The sequence below is a fragment of the Hirundo rustica genome, chromosome 10 (genome assembly GCF_015227805.2).
Source record: "Hirundo rustica isolate bHirRus1 chromosome 10, bHirRus1.pri.v3, whole genome shotgun sequence".
NCBI lineage: Eukaryota > Metazoa > Chordata > Aves > Passeriformes > Hirundinidae > Hirundo > Hirundo rustica.
The window spans coordinates 13,761,112-13,773,532 of record NC_053459.1 but is presented as its reverse complement, the minus strand read 5'-3'; the positions used below and the strand labels follow the sequence as shown (position 1 = coordinate 13,773,532).

General features: G+C 43.1%; 1 protein-coding gene across 2 annotated transcripts in view; it reads right to left on the bottom strand.

The window, feature by feature from the left end:
* Window positions 1–11,711, bottom strand: part of ATP13A3 (ATPase 13A3) — a 57,521-nt gene extending 45,810 nt beyond the window's left edge. Inside the window, exons 1-2 of one of the 2 annotated variants that reach the window (XM_058421920.1) lie at window positions 11,644–11,711; window positions 10,407–10,460 (exon numbers count right to left, since the gene is read on the bottom strand). In XM_058421920.1, coding sequence (XP_058277903.1) covers window positions 10,407–10,444 — 38 coding nt within the window. In that variant the 5' untranslated portion in view covers window positions 10,445–10,460; window positions 11,644–11,711. Of the gene's footprint in view, window positions 1–10,406; window positions 10,461–11,603 lie in introns of both variants that reach the window. The other variant, XM_040074065.2, reaches the window with a different exon arrangement.
* Window positions 11,712–12,421: the final 710 nt, after the last annotated feature.

The window sequence follows — 12,421 nt, the reverse complement described above, 5'->3', positions numbered from 1 at the left end:
GACCCAGACCCAGCAACAATGGGTCCTTTCAAGGAAGCATTTCCCCTTAGGGGCTGTGCCAAGAGCCCAACCTTTCCTGTGTGGCTGCCGCCTTATTGTACAATGCAGAGTATCTGCTTCCTGGGATATATTTGCTTTTGTAGTATGGATGCTCAATAAAAGGAGGCAATGACTTTTTTTCCTCTTCCTCTTAAATTCTTGGAAAATATTTTTGAGGTTAACATAAGAACACATGAATCAAATTTCTCTTCGTCTGTTAGGAGATCATCAAGACTAAATGCAAGAAATGAACTTTCCTCTAAAGTTTAGATGTTGAACTTTTGTTTCCTCAGAAGCACATACAGTGGCATACAGCTATGACTACAGAAGTCACACTCATCGTAAGCAAGCAATTTGCTTTCACATCTTCCCTTCCCATCCTAATTATGACTCGGTACCTTTCATTACTTTCAGCCAAGCATTCTCAGACAAAGCAGCAGTGTTTCTTCAGTTTCCTTCAGTCAAAATGTTCGGCTATGTAACTACTAGAAGTACACAACACAAGAGTATATTGCAGAATAACAGATAAAGCACCAAATTGCACTAATTTCTAAAAATGTATTCTGTCAGAAGAATCTCTACATTAAACAAGGGGTTTCTAATGTTTACTGAAAGCACAAATTTTTTAAATAGTCATAATAAATTTACACAAAGTCTCAAGTATGTGGCACATTCACACAACTTAGATCAGAAACACTTGAAGGAAAAAGCTCTTGTGTGCAAACAACTTGTCATTCAATAGAAATATTGTGCATGAGAGAAGCTGTTAAAGCTTTAAATATCACATAACAGCACTAAAAATTAATGTTAAAAGACTGTATAAAAGAAATGCAATTTAAGATGTCACATATGACGACTTATTTGTTTTCATCTCAAATTACAGTAACTGAAATAATTAACAGAAAAATCTGCAAACAAGTTCCATTCCAAGACTGAACTGCTGTACAGGACAATTTTTTATGCACAGGAATTTACAGGGCCTGACAGCTTAGCTCCTGAAAATGATTAATTTACCCTCAGAACTACCATATGAGGCAAGATGAAAAAATCAAGGGGGAAAAGTTGCACTCTGTTTCCATGAAAAGAAGTTTGACAAAGACAAGACAAGAACAGACATACAGGACTCTAACATTTAACTCCATACCTCCATGCCTGTAATGTAAACCTTGGCCCATATCCACCTAGCTACTAGGTCTCAGTCATTCCGAACAGTCCTACAAACCCAGAAGAGCTTCAAAGATTTAGTAAACAGCTGCATTTCAGAGAAGGGCTTCTACAATCCATGAAATTAAATTAACTCCCCCCATCCTACTACAACACATTTCATCACTGCCTTAAATAGCTCCATTTAAATGACATTATTCAGTGCTTCTGTGCCCCTTGGGAATGACTGCCATAGCATCAGCAGTGGGAGACAGTTCCTGTACAATGGAAACAGACTGCAAAAATCTGACAAGGGGTACCCCTTCAACTGCTGCAATCTTCTCAGTCCTAATGACTATCAGCAAAAGCCTTGAGTCTTGCTTCTCCCATAAGTAATAGCTTTTGCTTATCAGTCCATTTATAGTTAACTTTTATCCTGCACACTTACCTTAAAGGAGAAATTCTACCTTAACATATCTTGTCTAGAGTAAAATTTTTATCTGTTTGAAATACCTTTTTGAGAACTTTCTTTCTTTCCCAGCTTATAAGAAATTTTGTAACATTATTAAGATGTATAACTGTATCCATCGTCTCTACTGTGAGGAGGAAAGCTTCCTTAAAAGCAAGACTGAAATGTTTCAAGTACATGAAGTGTATCAAGGAATGTTTCCTCCTCAAGCACTGACCTCACTAACTGAAATATCACCACTGTCTAGCCAAATATTCAGAAGTAGCCTCTTCCCAGATAACTCTAGTCCAGATGCTTGACCCAGCTTTCCCCCTTCAGCCTTGCTTTTTCATAAATGTTAGGTGAAAACAGAGGTCAGCTTCCTAAAGCACCACTGAGGACCGCCACAATTTCACTTATATTAAATACCCCAAGTAGTTTTAAATGCATAGTCTTTGTATCAGCATCACAGCAGAACAGAAAGCGGGGCTGAAGGCTAATAGAGCAACAAAACAATGGGCCAGAAAGGTCAGATCAAACGTGCATTTCCCCTGCAGTCAAGGAGACAGCACAGAGTCACATAATGATGCTCCCCAGTGCACAATCTCCAGTCCCAGGAAACTTGTAGTTCAACAGTTTCAGGAGCCAAATACCCTATCATCTTATTTATTACTAAGTGGATTTTTCCTGGGGTTTTTAAAATTATTTTACGCACATTTTAGGCTCACCAACATCCTGCAAAAGAACTCCTGGATTCACAGAGAAGGATTCATTTTCCCCTTATTTTGATCCTCAATCTATTAGCTTTATGAATGTCACTTCAGTTTCTCCTTGGGTACAGCATTTGGAAAAGGAAACTGCTGAACAACTACTTCATCTGAATATAAGCAGAATAATCAAAAACGTTTTGAAAAAGACTGAAGCTCTGAACATCACCTTCTTTCTGTGGGACATAAGGAAAGGAATCAACCACCAGTTACTATGTTTTTATGATCTTTCAGGCTGACGTTATAGGTACCAAGCTCTTTTTCATGGCTGTATATACTACCACACTTTCAAACTTAACACTAACCTAGCTGAAATCAAAATTAGTACCGAAAGAAAAAGGATGTTCTCTGATAGAGGGACACAGATATAAAATATGCTCTTCAGGAATCCAGCAAAGGTAATATGGGAGGACAGAGGAAACACCACACAGATGATTCACTATAAAATACTGCCCCACAAACTTAGCAAACTCAGCTGCCTGAGTAGAGCTCAATGTCTGCACTACCAAAAAATTAGTCTCCAAAATAAGTGAGCTTTATAAAAGGTGAACTACTTCCATTAAGCCAGGCCAACAAAAAGTATTTTCTGAAAGTGCACACCAAAATATTCTTAACCCAATACATTCTTCTGTTGACCGTACCTCATCAACCAGCACTACTGTCTTGACTATAAGGTTGCATGAGTTCTGCTACCACACCCATCAATGCTACATACAAGTGTTATCAGACTTCAGCTACACAGACAATTCTGGCATTTAAGATACTGCTTCTTCACAGACATTTATGCCAGCAGAGGATGACAGCAAGCAGGAAAGTATACATTTGTTCCAAATGCAAGGTGCAGACTACACTAATTCAAAATACTTTGCTCTGAAACCAGAGCCAAAGACTTCTATGACTTGCTCCAGCAATGGACTTATGTAGAACAGCATCTCCAGCAGAGACAGCCACTATTTGACACTCCAGATAGTCACTACTGAAATGACCACGGGCTAAGAACTGGGGTTACAAATACTACCAAGCACACCAGTACCAGCTTAAGGCATAAAAATCCTCAATAATACACACTCAGAATGCAATTATACTAACAGTCTCCCTACTTTAAAAAAAAAACCTTTCTCACTCTGGGGAAGGGATTTTGCTGGATAATGGAAAGGGCAGCAGAAGGAACAGTGCTATGAGGACAACTCCATCTGCACACTACTGAGTAAGGACTCTGTCAGACTGACAAGATCAGAAGTTATTTTTCATTGTACTCTCGACCTACAAAAGGCATGCAATTTATGTGGTGAAATTTGTGTGTTTCTACGTTTTTGCCTCTTCATTACTAAAGTTATTTCTGCTGGAGAAGTTCATAAAAACCCCACAAATTATATAACTAATAAAAATTTAAATTTGTAGATGAACAAAGGAAAATTAAGAAGTTAGGAGCACAAGTAGACTTTCAACCAGCTTAGACTGCACAACAATGGTTTTCCAAGTGCTTCAGTTCACTCAGGCACATTACATCTGCCTCTGCTCCAGACACATTCACCACAGGCTGATCTCACCCATGCAGCAAAAAGCCATCACAGCAGTACAACTGTAACACAGCAGAAGCTCAGTTTTCATCCATACACTGTTGGCGTTTAGAGTCTGGCTGTCCAAACTGGACTCAACACCGTTACTCCTTACCACAACACAAGTCTTTGATATTGCCAGGCTCAGTAGGCTGACTCCAACAGTATTAAGGCTCAGTAGGCTGCCTCCAACAATAAAACATGGCCATGATGCAGGAAAGTAATGTCAAAGCACAGCATAAGGTTTTGAGGTTCTCACCAAATGGACCAACAGAAGATTGGTTTAATCTAAAGAATGCACTTTGCAAGACTGCACATTTGACAGCCCTTTTATGTTTCTGTTTGAATTACCAATTGGTCTGAAAAGAACTTTTTGCTGGCTTGTCAGATCTGGAGTACAGCTCTAGTGACAGAAGCACCACTTTCAGACAGCAGCATCCTCAGCCAAAGACCACTCAAGCCAGAGGAACAACCCTTTGAATTCACTGGGCTTTGGATCAAGCCTTCACAACTTAGTGACAACAGCAGATATGTTAAGAACCCTCCATGCCCCTAAGATAAAAATAGATCCCCTGTCTGAGAAACAAAAGTAAGAAAAATTATTCCTCTGCTCAGAGAAAAAAAATCTCTACCCAACAGTAATAGGGCTTTTCAGGAAATGAACCTGTACCCAAAAGTTATACAGTTCAATAAATGTTATTACGGGGTAAAGGTAACGTCAGGCAAGTAATGCAACTTAACTGTGCAATCTCCCCATTGGAGGCCAACCATTATCCCTGTCACTGACCTTTCAGCTCCTGCTATCTACTGCTGCATTAAATGTAGCCTCCAGAAAATAAGCTCTTGCTATTGTTGATGTGAAACACCACAGCAGATCTTAAGGGCAGAGTTCATAAGGGTAACTGCACTTTTCTTCAATGATTTGGAGACGTAATATAGCAGCAAAATGCATAGGGTTAATTGATGTTCCAGTTACATTACAAACCAACTGCTGAAATAGAAGGATTAGCTGGATCCTTTGTTTTTCCGTGCAGTCTACTGCAGACCATCAAAAGCAATTATAACAGTGCATAAAAACAATGATATCTAAAATAGCATGGCTATACTCGCAGCTGGACCCTCCACTTTGCAATGGGCTCATCCTCACTTGGGCTCCCTGTAGTGGTGAATATACCACAGTATGGGAACTGCAAAGAGATCCTCAAAGCCAAAGGTGGACCTTTGCAATGATGGATGAGAAACATTATAGGATTATCACCTGAATCTAAAGCAGTAATCTGAAAGGCAAGACTACTAAAATAAATGGAAATTCATCACTGCTCTGCCAGGCTTAACTCATTCAGACATTGTTAACATGTCGACCATGGAGGTTTAGAACATCCTGACAGCACAAGAAAACTCGCTACATCTGCAGGAGGCAGCATCCAAAAGAAGAAAGTAATCCAGAACACCATATGTTTCCAAAGCAATACAAGCATCACAGCCCTTAACCATTCGAACCTGTACAAGATCTAAACTCAAACAATACGACTAAGAAACTGACAAAAAGAATCCTGTATATTTCTCCATCATTGCCTCAAACTTGACATCAACTGAAACAAGAATCTTATAAAATGAGATGAAAGGGACATTAATAGGGAGTTTAGTTTATTCTCCAACATAAATCATGTACCATTCTTTCTAAACACATAAACTTGTTCTTCATGGCCACAAGTAAAGACTCCTTAAAGTACTACTTTAACTTTGAGAAACATTAAAAACTTAATTGGTGTTTTCTGTGATGAAACTTAATCCCACTTCAACATGCCCATCATGGCCACTGAAAATAGCATTTCCATCTTACAAATCTTTTAAATACTTGAAATCTCTTACATTCCCTCTAAAGTCCTCATCTCTTGCCAAAATAACTTGGATTTTCTTCCACATTTATGAAGTTGTTTCCTCGAACTCTGATCACTCGCATTTCTCTATTCTGAACTCCTTCCAAGTGATCCAAATTCTTCTTGAATCTTGGCACCCAAAAGAGATGCTGTCTGCACAGACTGTACATCAACAGCAAATAAAGCCAATGGATTTAAACTTTATGTCTCCCATACAATACTCCTGTTTAAACATCCCAGTAAGATATTTGCCTTTTCTGCAAAACAGCATGACACTGACTCATGTTCAGCTTGTGATCCAGTACACCCCCAGGTCCTTTTCCTAGCAGCTAACCAGTTATTCCTCACCCTGCATTTCCACAGCTGGCAATTCTGCCTAAGTGCAGTACTCTGCATTTGTCCCTATTGAATGTCATGCTATTTTTCAGGTTATTTTGAATTCTCATCATGTCCTCCAACACACAGTCCCTGAGAATTTAATAAGCACATTTAATCAGCCAGTTGACTAATATTTTCATTAAAGGCAACCGTACCCAAGACAGAATCCTTCAAGATAACTTCTCATTTTAACACCAAATTGGTAATTACAGTTCTCCAGATAGGATCATCTACCCCCAGATCATGCCTCCATTTATTTATGAGGCCATTAAAACCAGGAAAAACTTTTTTAATCAATTAATTCAAGAGACTAACCCTTCACTGCTTCAGCTAGAGCCACTGACCCTTCTGCTCTGCAGTGAAAAGGTATCAAGACTTCGGACACAATTACTTTTCCCACAAATCAGTTCATGATGATGTATCTTCAAAGCACTTGAAAATAGAATGTTTGTTTATTAATATCAACTAATGGAAAAAACTGAGACAAACTGAACTGTCAGACTGTTACTCATCTTCCTTGGCTCTTTTCCTTTGTAACTGTCTGAAAAATTATCCTTTGCCAGTCTTCTAGTACTTCTGAGTAATTCTAGATAGTATTTTTGAGTTGTTTTCAGAATTGCACAGTGAATCTTATCAGGGCCAGTTGACACAAACATCTAGAGGAAGTACTCTGCAGTGTAAAATACTACTTTGTCACAAATATTCATAAGTTTAAGCACCTGCATGAAACTATGTGAAAGAAGACAAGAAAAACAGGCACGAAAGCCCTTCAGATGTTTTGCACCTTCTGCAGACACATGTGCTCCCCATCAAATCAAGGGAGGCATTTCCCAATCTTCCTCCCACTACTAACAAACTTTTACAGGTAGCTGACTTTTATGTCTCTTGCTACTTGCCATTCCATTTGCACTGTAGCCTTTGTGATATCTGCCCCTACATGTCTTTTAAACATGCTCTTCACAATGTGACTCAAATTCACACTCTACATGTATTTTCTTCTTGCATCCCAAGTCAGTTAAGCTGCTCTTACTACTGTTTCTCAAAAGCCTTCTCACTACACTGATCTCCCCTCCTTTAAAAGAATCAGCTGTGATTACATTGCCATTTATCATCCTTCATTTTGACATCTTTTAGCTAGAATAAAATCTGAAGGGGTTGCCATTTTTGTTACTGCATGTACCCTCTAAACTGAAAATATCACTGCCACAGAACTTTGCTAAAGGTCAGAAAAGAAAGAGTTGGGTACTTTGATTTTGAAGGATGATCTTTTTTAGTCTTAAATACCACATTAAAAAATCTCGATCCAACTAAAAAGTAATGGACTTGCTACCAGTTCTACTACCACATCCTCTTTCAAAGAGTTATTTTAGGATGAACAATGCAATGACACAATTCAAATAAAGCAGAACCAAAAAAAAAAAAAAAAGGGCTAAATTCTTTCAAATTAAATACACACAATGAAAAAACAGAATGAATGCAAATGCAGCTAATTCTGATAAGTTTGATAGGATGATGAATGTGATTGACACTGCACTACTTCAGAGCAATCAGCAAGATTCCATAGTCAGGAAGACCCCTTCCCAATCCCAACCCATGCAAAGCACTCCATGAAGACAGTGCAGATATTACACATTTTAGAAAAGGAGCAGCAAGAAACAGAACTTCAGCCTTTTGTGCAGATCACATCCGTAACTCCTGAACAGAAACTGTGAATCACCTATCCTTTTTTTTTTAAGTCTGCTTTTCAGCTACCAAAAATTAAAGTTCACAGTCTTATTTCAATCAGAAATAAAGGTGTCAGACTTGGAGCAATAATACAGCTACAGTTTACTACAAAATGAACTTTTGTTCTCTGCTATGCAGATTATTTAACAAAGGAAGCAGCTTTTTTATGAATGAAAACTATTTTTAGCTCATTGTGTAACAGTGAAAGGAAAATGTTTTAGCATTACTGTTATTTAAAACATTTTTTTCAATGTTTTGTTGTGAAATTAGGATTTTTGAACTAGGATTTGTCTTGCATGAACTTTCTCATGCTAATCAGAACCAGATGCAAGCACTAGTCAGAATGTTGGGGAGGTTTTTTGCCACTGAAAGTCCACAAAACCTACATATCTGCACAACAGCATGACTCCAGACCCAAAGCAGGCTTGACCATAGTAGATGCCATGCTGTGGAGACCAGTAATCCCTGACCAAAAAAACCTGCACTTAAATACAAGCTCTGTTCTCCAAGGCAATTCTTGCAGACATTGTAAAGATGAGCCTCAACACAAATGACAGCACCACTTATTTTCACATTCCATTGATAAGGTTTGGGCACTGAGTGAATTAAACCTAAGGAAACCCCTTTTTTCTAATTTCCAAAACTCAAAGAGTTTTAGAAAATTTAACTGAAGGACTTTGTTTCACAAGGCAATAAAAAAATCATCTTTAGAAGAAAGAAGAAATATCTTCTCTCCATGCCAGATAGCATCAGGTTCTGTCCTGGGGTGACTTTATGATGCCTGTCTACCACACAGACATTAAATAAGGAAGGTGTTACAACCATGCTACCTGGGCTACAGTTAAAGATGCTTGAGCACAGCACTAAACAGAGACATTTATCACAACAGAAGTAATAATTTCTACAACAGATCTTGGACAAGCTAAGTCAAAGTAATCCCCTGCTGTGGATTTCTGTTGTTTACAGAAATAAAGCAAATGCTATCTGAAGGCTTCCAGAAAAAGGAATAAAGGTGCAATGATCAAAATGCTTGATGAAAACCTGACCTTTCCACGTCAGTTCTACTACTGATTTTCTCTATGACCTAGACACTCCACTTGGACCTGGCTTTAACAATATAAAGCTATTTTACTTCCACAGAATAAATGGAATTTGTCTTCATCCCACAGAAAATCAATTTCTTGTTGGCTGTTTTATACTCCACAAGAGAAAACAGTAGGATAGTACCTCCTCAAGGCAAAAGAGAAAAAATAATCTGAAGGTTCCATGTCAATACAGAGATTTATTTCCTTTTTTAAATAATTTATTAGGAACACAGGAAAATGGCTTGTCTGATGCACCATGCCTGTCACATGGCATGCTAGCAGAACAGGACTGAATCACAAAGTTTCTCAATCACTCAGACATCATGATGCAACTTCCCTTCCTGCTAGGCAGCCCCCACGCTCCCTTGCAGGCACTGTGAGCTTCCTGACCAGGCAGCTGGGACCTTTCACCCCTCTCTCTCTCCAGGTTAGGGATGAATTAGTGCCTACCAATGCCATAAGGTCCTCCACAGACTAGAAATAAATGAAAAACAAATACAAGAACAGATCCTGATCCTAGAAGACAACTAACAAAAAAAGTAAGGGGGGAGATCAAAACGAGCTCAAAGTCTAGACAGCAGCAGAGGAAGACACCAAGCAGAGCTTGGAACAGCCCCACTGCTCCTGTGAGGTATTTGGGAAGGCAGCAGCTGCTGTCCAGCAGCTCTGCTGGAGTCTGCAGAACTGCTCAGACCCCTTTCACTGTTTACACCTCCTTGTGTCACAGACAGTCAACCTTGGCCAAAACCTAAACCAACAAAAAGATCTCACTCATTTTCTCAAGCACTTTAAAAACTGACAGCCATGGAGCACACCAGTATTTCACAGCTGATCTAGGTGCTCACACTGGAACACTCGATGTAGCCAGAAGCCAGTGTTCTATCCCACAGGTGACTACACCAACAACAAAGGACATTTTTCTTTCAGTAAGTCATGTTTAATGATATGCTTCTTAGAAGTCAGCAGGGTTAGATCAGTACCAATAAATTTCCAAGTCAATTGTACAGTTCAAAGTTTACACAGCATATTTTCTTTAAACTTTTTGAAACTGTACTTGTAATCAGCCAACAAGAAAAAGCGGCTAACAAAAGAAGCAGTACATAGCCATCAGTGCCACGCCAAACACCAAACCAAACATTTCCTCAGTATATGTGAAATAAAGATACTTTGCTGTCACTCATGACACAGATACAGGGACATGAAGTTTATGAGGACCACAGTTACACCATAGAGTAAACTTAAATAATGCCAAAAAAGCTGTTTCTCACAAGATCAAGAAAATCAATATTCTACAGGATGTAACAGTGTTGTACAAATTTTTAAGGTAAAAGTAGCAATTCTTTCAAACATGATGGAACTGATGGCTGAAAAATATTGCTAACCTGTCTGAAGAGCCAGTGTGTGGACAAATCTCATACATACAACAGCTGAGACACCTACAAGGAAAAAGAAAAACCCAGTCAGAGTAATGAATAGGCTAAATGAAACATAATCTTGATCACCTTTGCTAAGAAAACACCATACAATTCCAGTGAGTGCATACTGCAAAGAAAACACATTAACGCATTCTAACTCAGCGACCTCAGAAGAGGAAGCAGTCAGACAGCGTGGCCAGACAACTATCAGCATTCACGTTAGAACAGTTTAGAGTTAACAATCTCCCACTGCTGGAGGCTATGCTATCTCAGCTTCTTGAAGAGCTCCAAAAGTCTCTTCCAACTACAGCATCTGCAAGGATACAGTGGTCCCAGCAGGCAAGCCGGAGCACTGATGGCAGCAGCAAGCTTTCAGAGCCAATACTGTAGATAATCAAAGTTTTTCTTCACCTTAAGTATCAATTCTGTTAAGGTTCTCAGTATTTAATTCACCTAGTAGCTGTTTATCCCTGAACAGACATAAACAGGCCTCCTCTTAGGGATGACGCAGTGGTTGTCAGAGGTGCTCACAGTGCGAGATCTCCATCGCTCAGCTGATAGAAAAGTGCAGTATAACCTTTGTCAGCAGCAGGAGAATGCACTGACTCATGTGCTGAAAAAAGGCTGAGACGCACTGAGGGCTCATCTTGGGCTGCCAAAGTTTCTCTTTGGTACACGATCACCAGCACTCCCCACCGACCCCGCCACTGCAGCACACGCTGACGTGTGCCCAGGCAGCGGAACGCGCGGCGTTCGGGAACCGGGACCGCCGCCACAAACGGGGGCCGGAGGAAGCGGCGCCGGAGAGCTGCCCGAGCTGCCGAGGGGGCCCCGACAGCCCGGGCCGGCCGCAGGGCAGCGCGGGGGGACGGCCCGGCCGCGGGGCCACTGCCGCACGTGTCCGGACGCCGGCGGCCGCCGCACGCCGGGAGCCCGCGGCCAGGCGCGCCGCTTTCCCCGGGCGGCGGGGCCCGCCCCGGCCCGGGACCCGCTCCCCGGCACCGGCCCCGCCGCAACCCCCGCGCCCGCGCCGGGGCCGCCCCGCGGGGGCTGCCGCGGGCGGAGGAGCGGCCGGCGAGGCTGAAGGGCGCCGCGGGCGGCCGCGCAGCACCCGACGCGGCGGAGACCGCGGGCGCCGCTGGAGGCCCGCGGACCCTCCCTCACCTGCCGGGCCGGGCCGTGCGGTGCCCGCGGCCCCACTCACCGGCGGCCTCAGCGCAGCCCCATCGCCGGCGGGGCGGGCGCGGGACCGGCGCGGGACCGGCGCTCCCCCCCCACCCCGCCCGCCGCCCGCGCGGCCGCAGCTGCCTCGCGAGGCGCGAGCCGAACCGCCGCCAACCGGCTGCACGCGCCGGCCGCGCTCGGCGGGGCGGGGCGGGGCGGGCGCGGAAGTGACGGCGGCGCGGCACGCGCCCGCCCCGCCCCGCGCCGCGCCGGAAGAGAGAGGTGTCGCGCGGGGCCCGAGGGGGCGGGGCCTCGGCCGGAGGGGCGGGGCGGGGGCGGGGCAGCACGTGGGGACACGGGTGTGGGGGGCGTGGATGTGGACACGTGGCTGTGGGGGACATGGATTGGGGGGACGTGGATACGGGGGACGTGGATGGGGGCACGCGGATACGGGGGACATGGATGTGGGAGACGTGGATGTGGGGACATGGATGTGGGGGGATATGGCTATGCAGGGCTCTGTGGGGCAGGACAAGGGCACCCCTTGGGACAGGGATGGCAGTGCGTGTTGGGCTGCAGGACCCCACCTCAGGGTGGGAGCTGTGACTCCCGGGATCCCCCAGGCCACGTGTGCTGGCCATGGGGTGTCCTGCAGGCGCTGGAGGCAGGATGATACATGGCAGACATCTCTGTGGAGCAAGGTCCAGCTCCTCCAGTTACCCTCCAGCATTACCTCCAGTCCTCCATTGTCATGGGATGGGGAACAACACCAGGCCTTTACAGCTGCTGTTGGGGGATTTGGCTTCATGCAGCAGCGG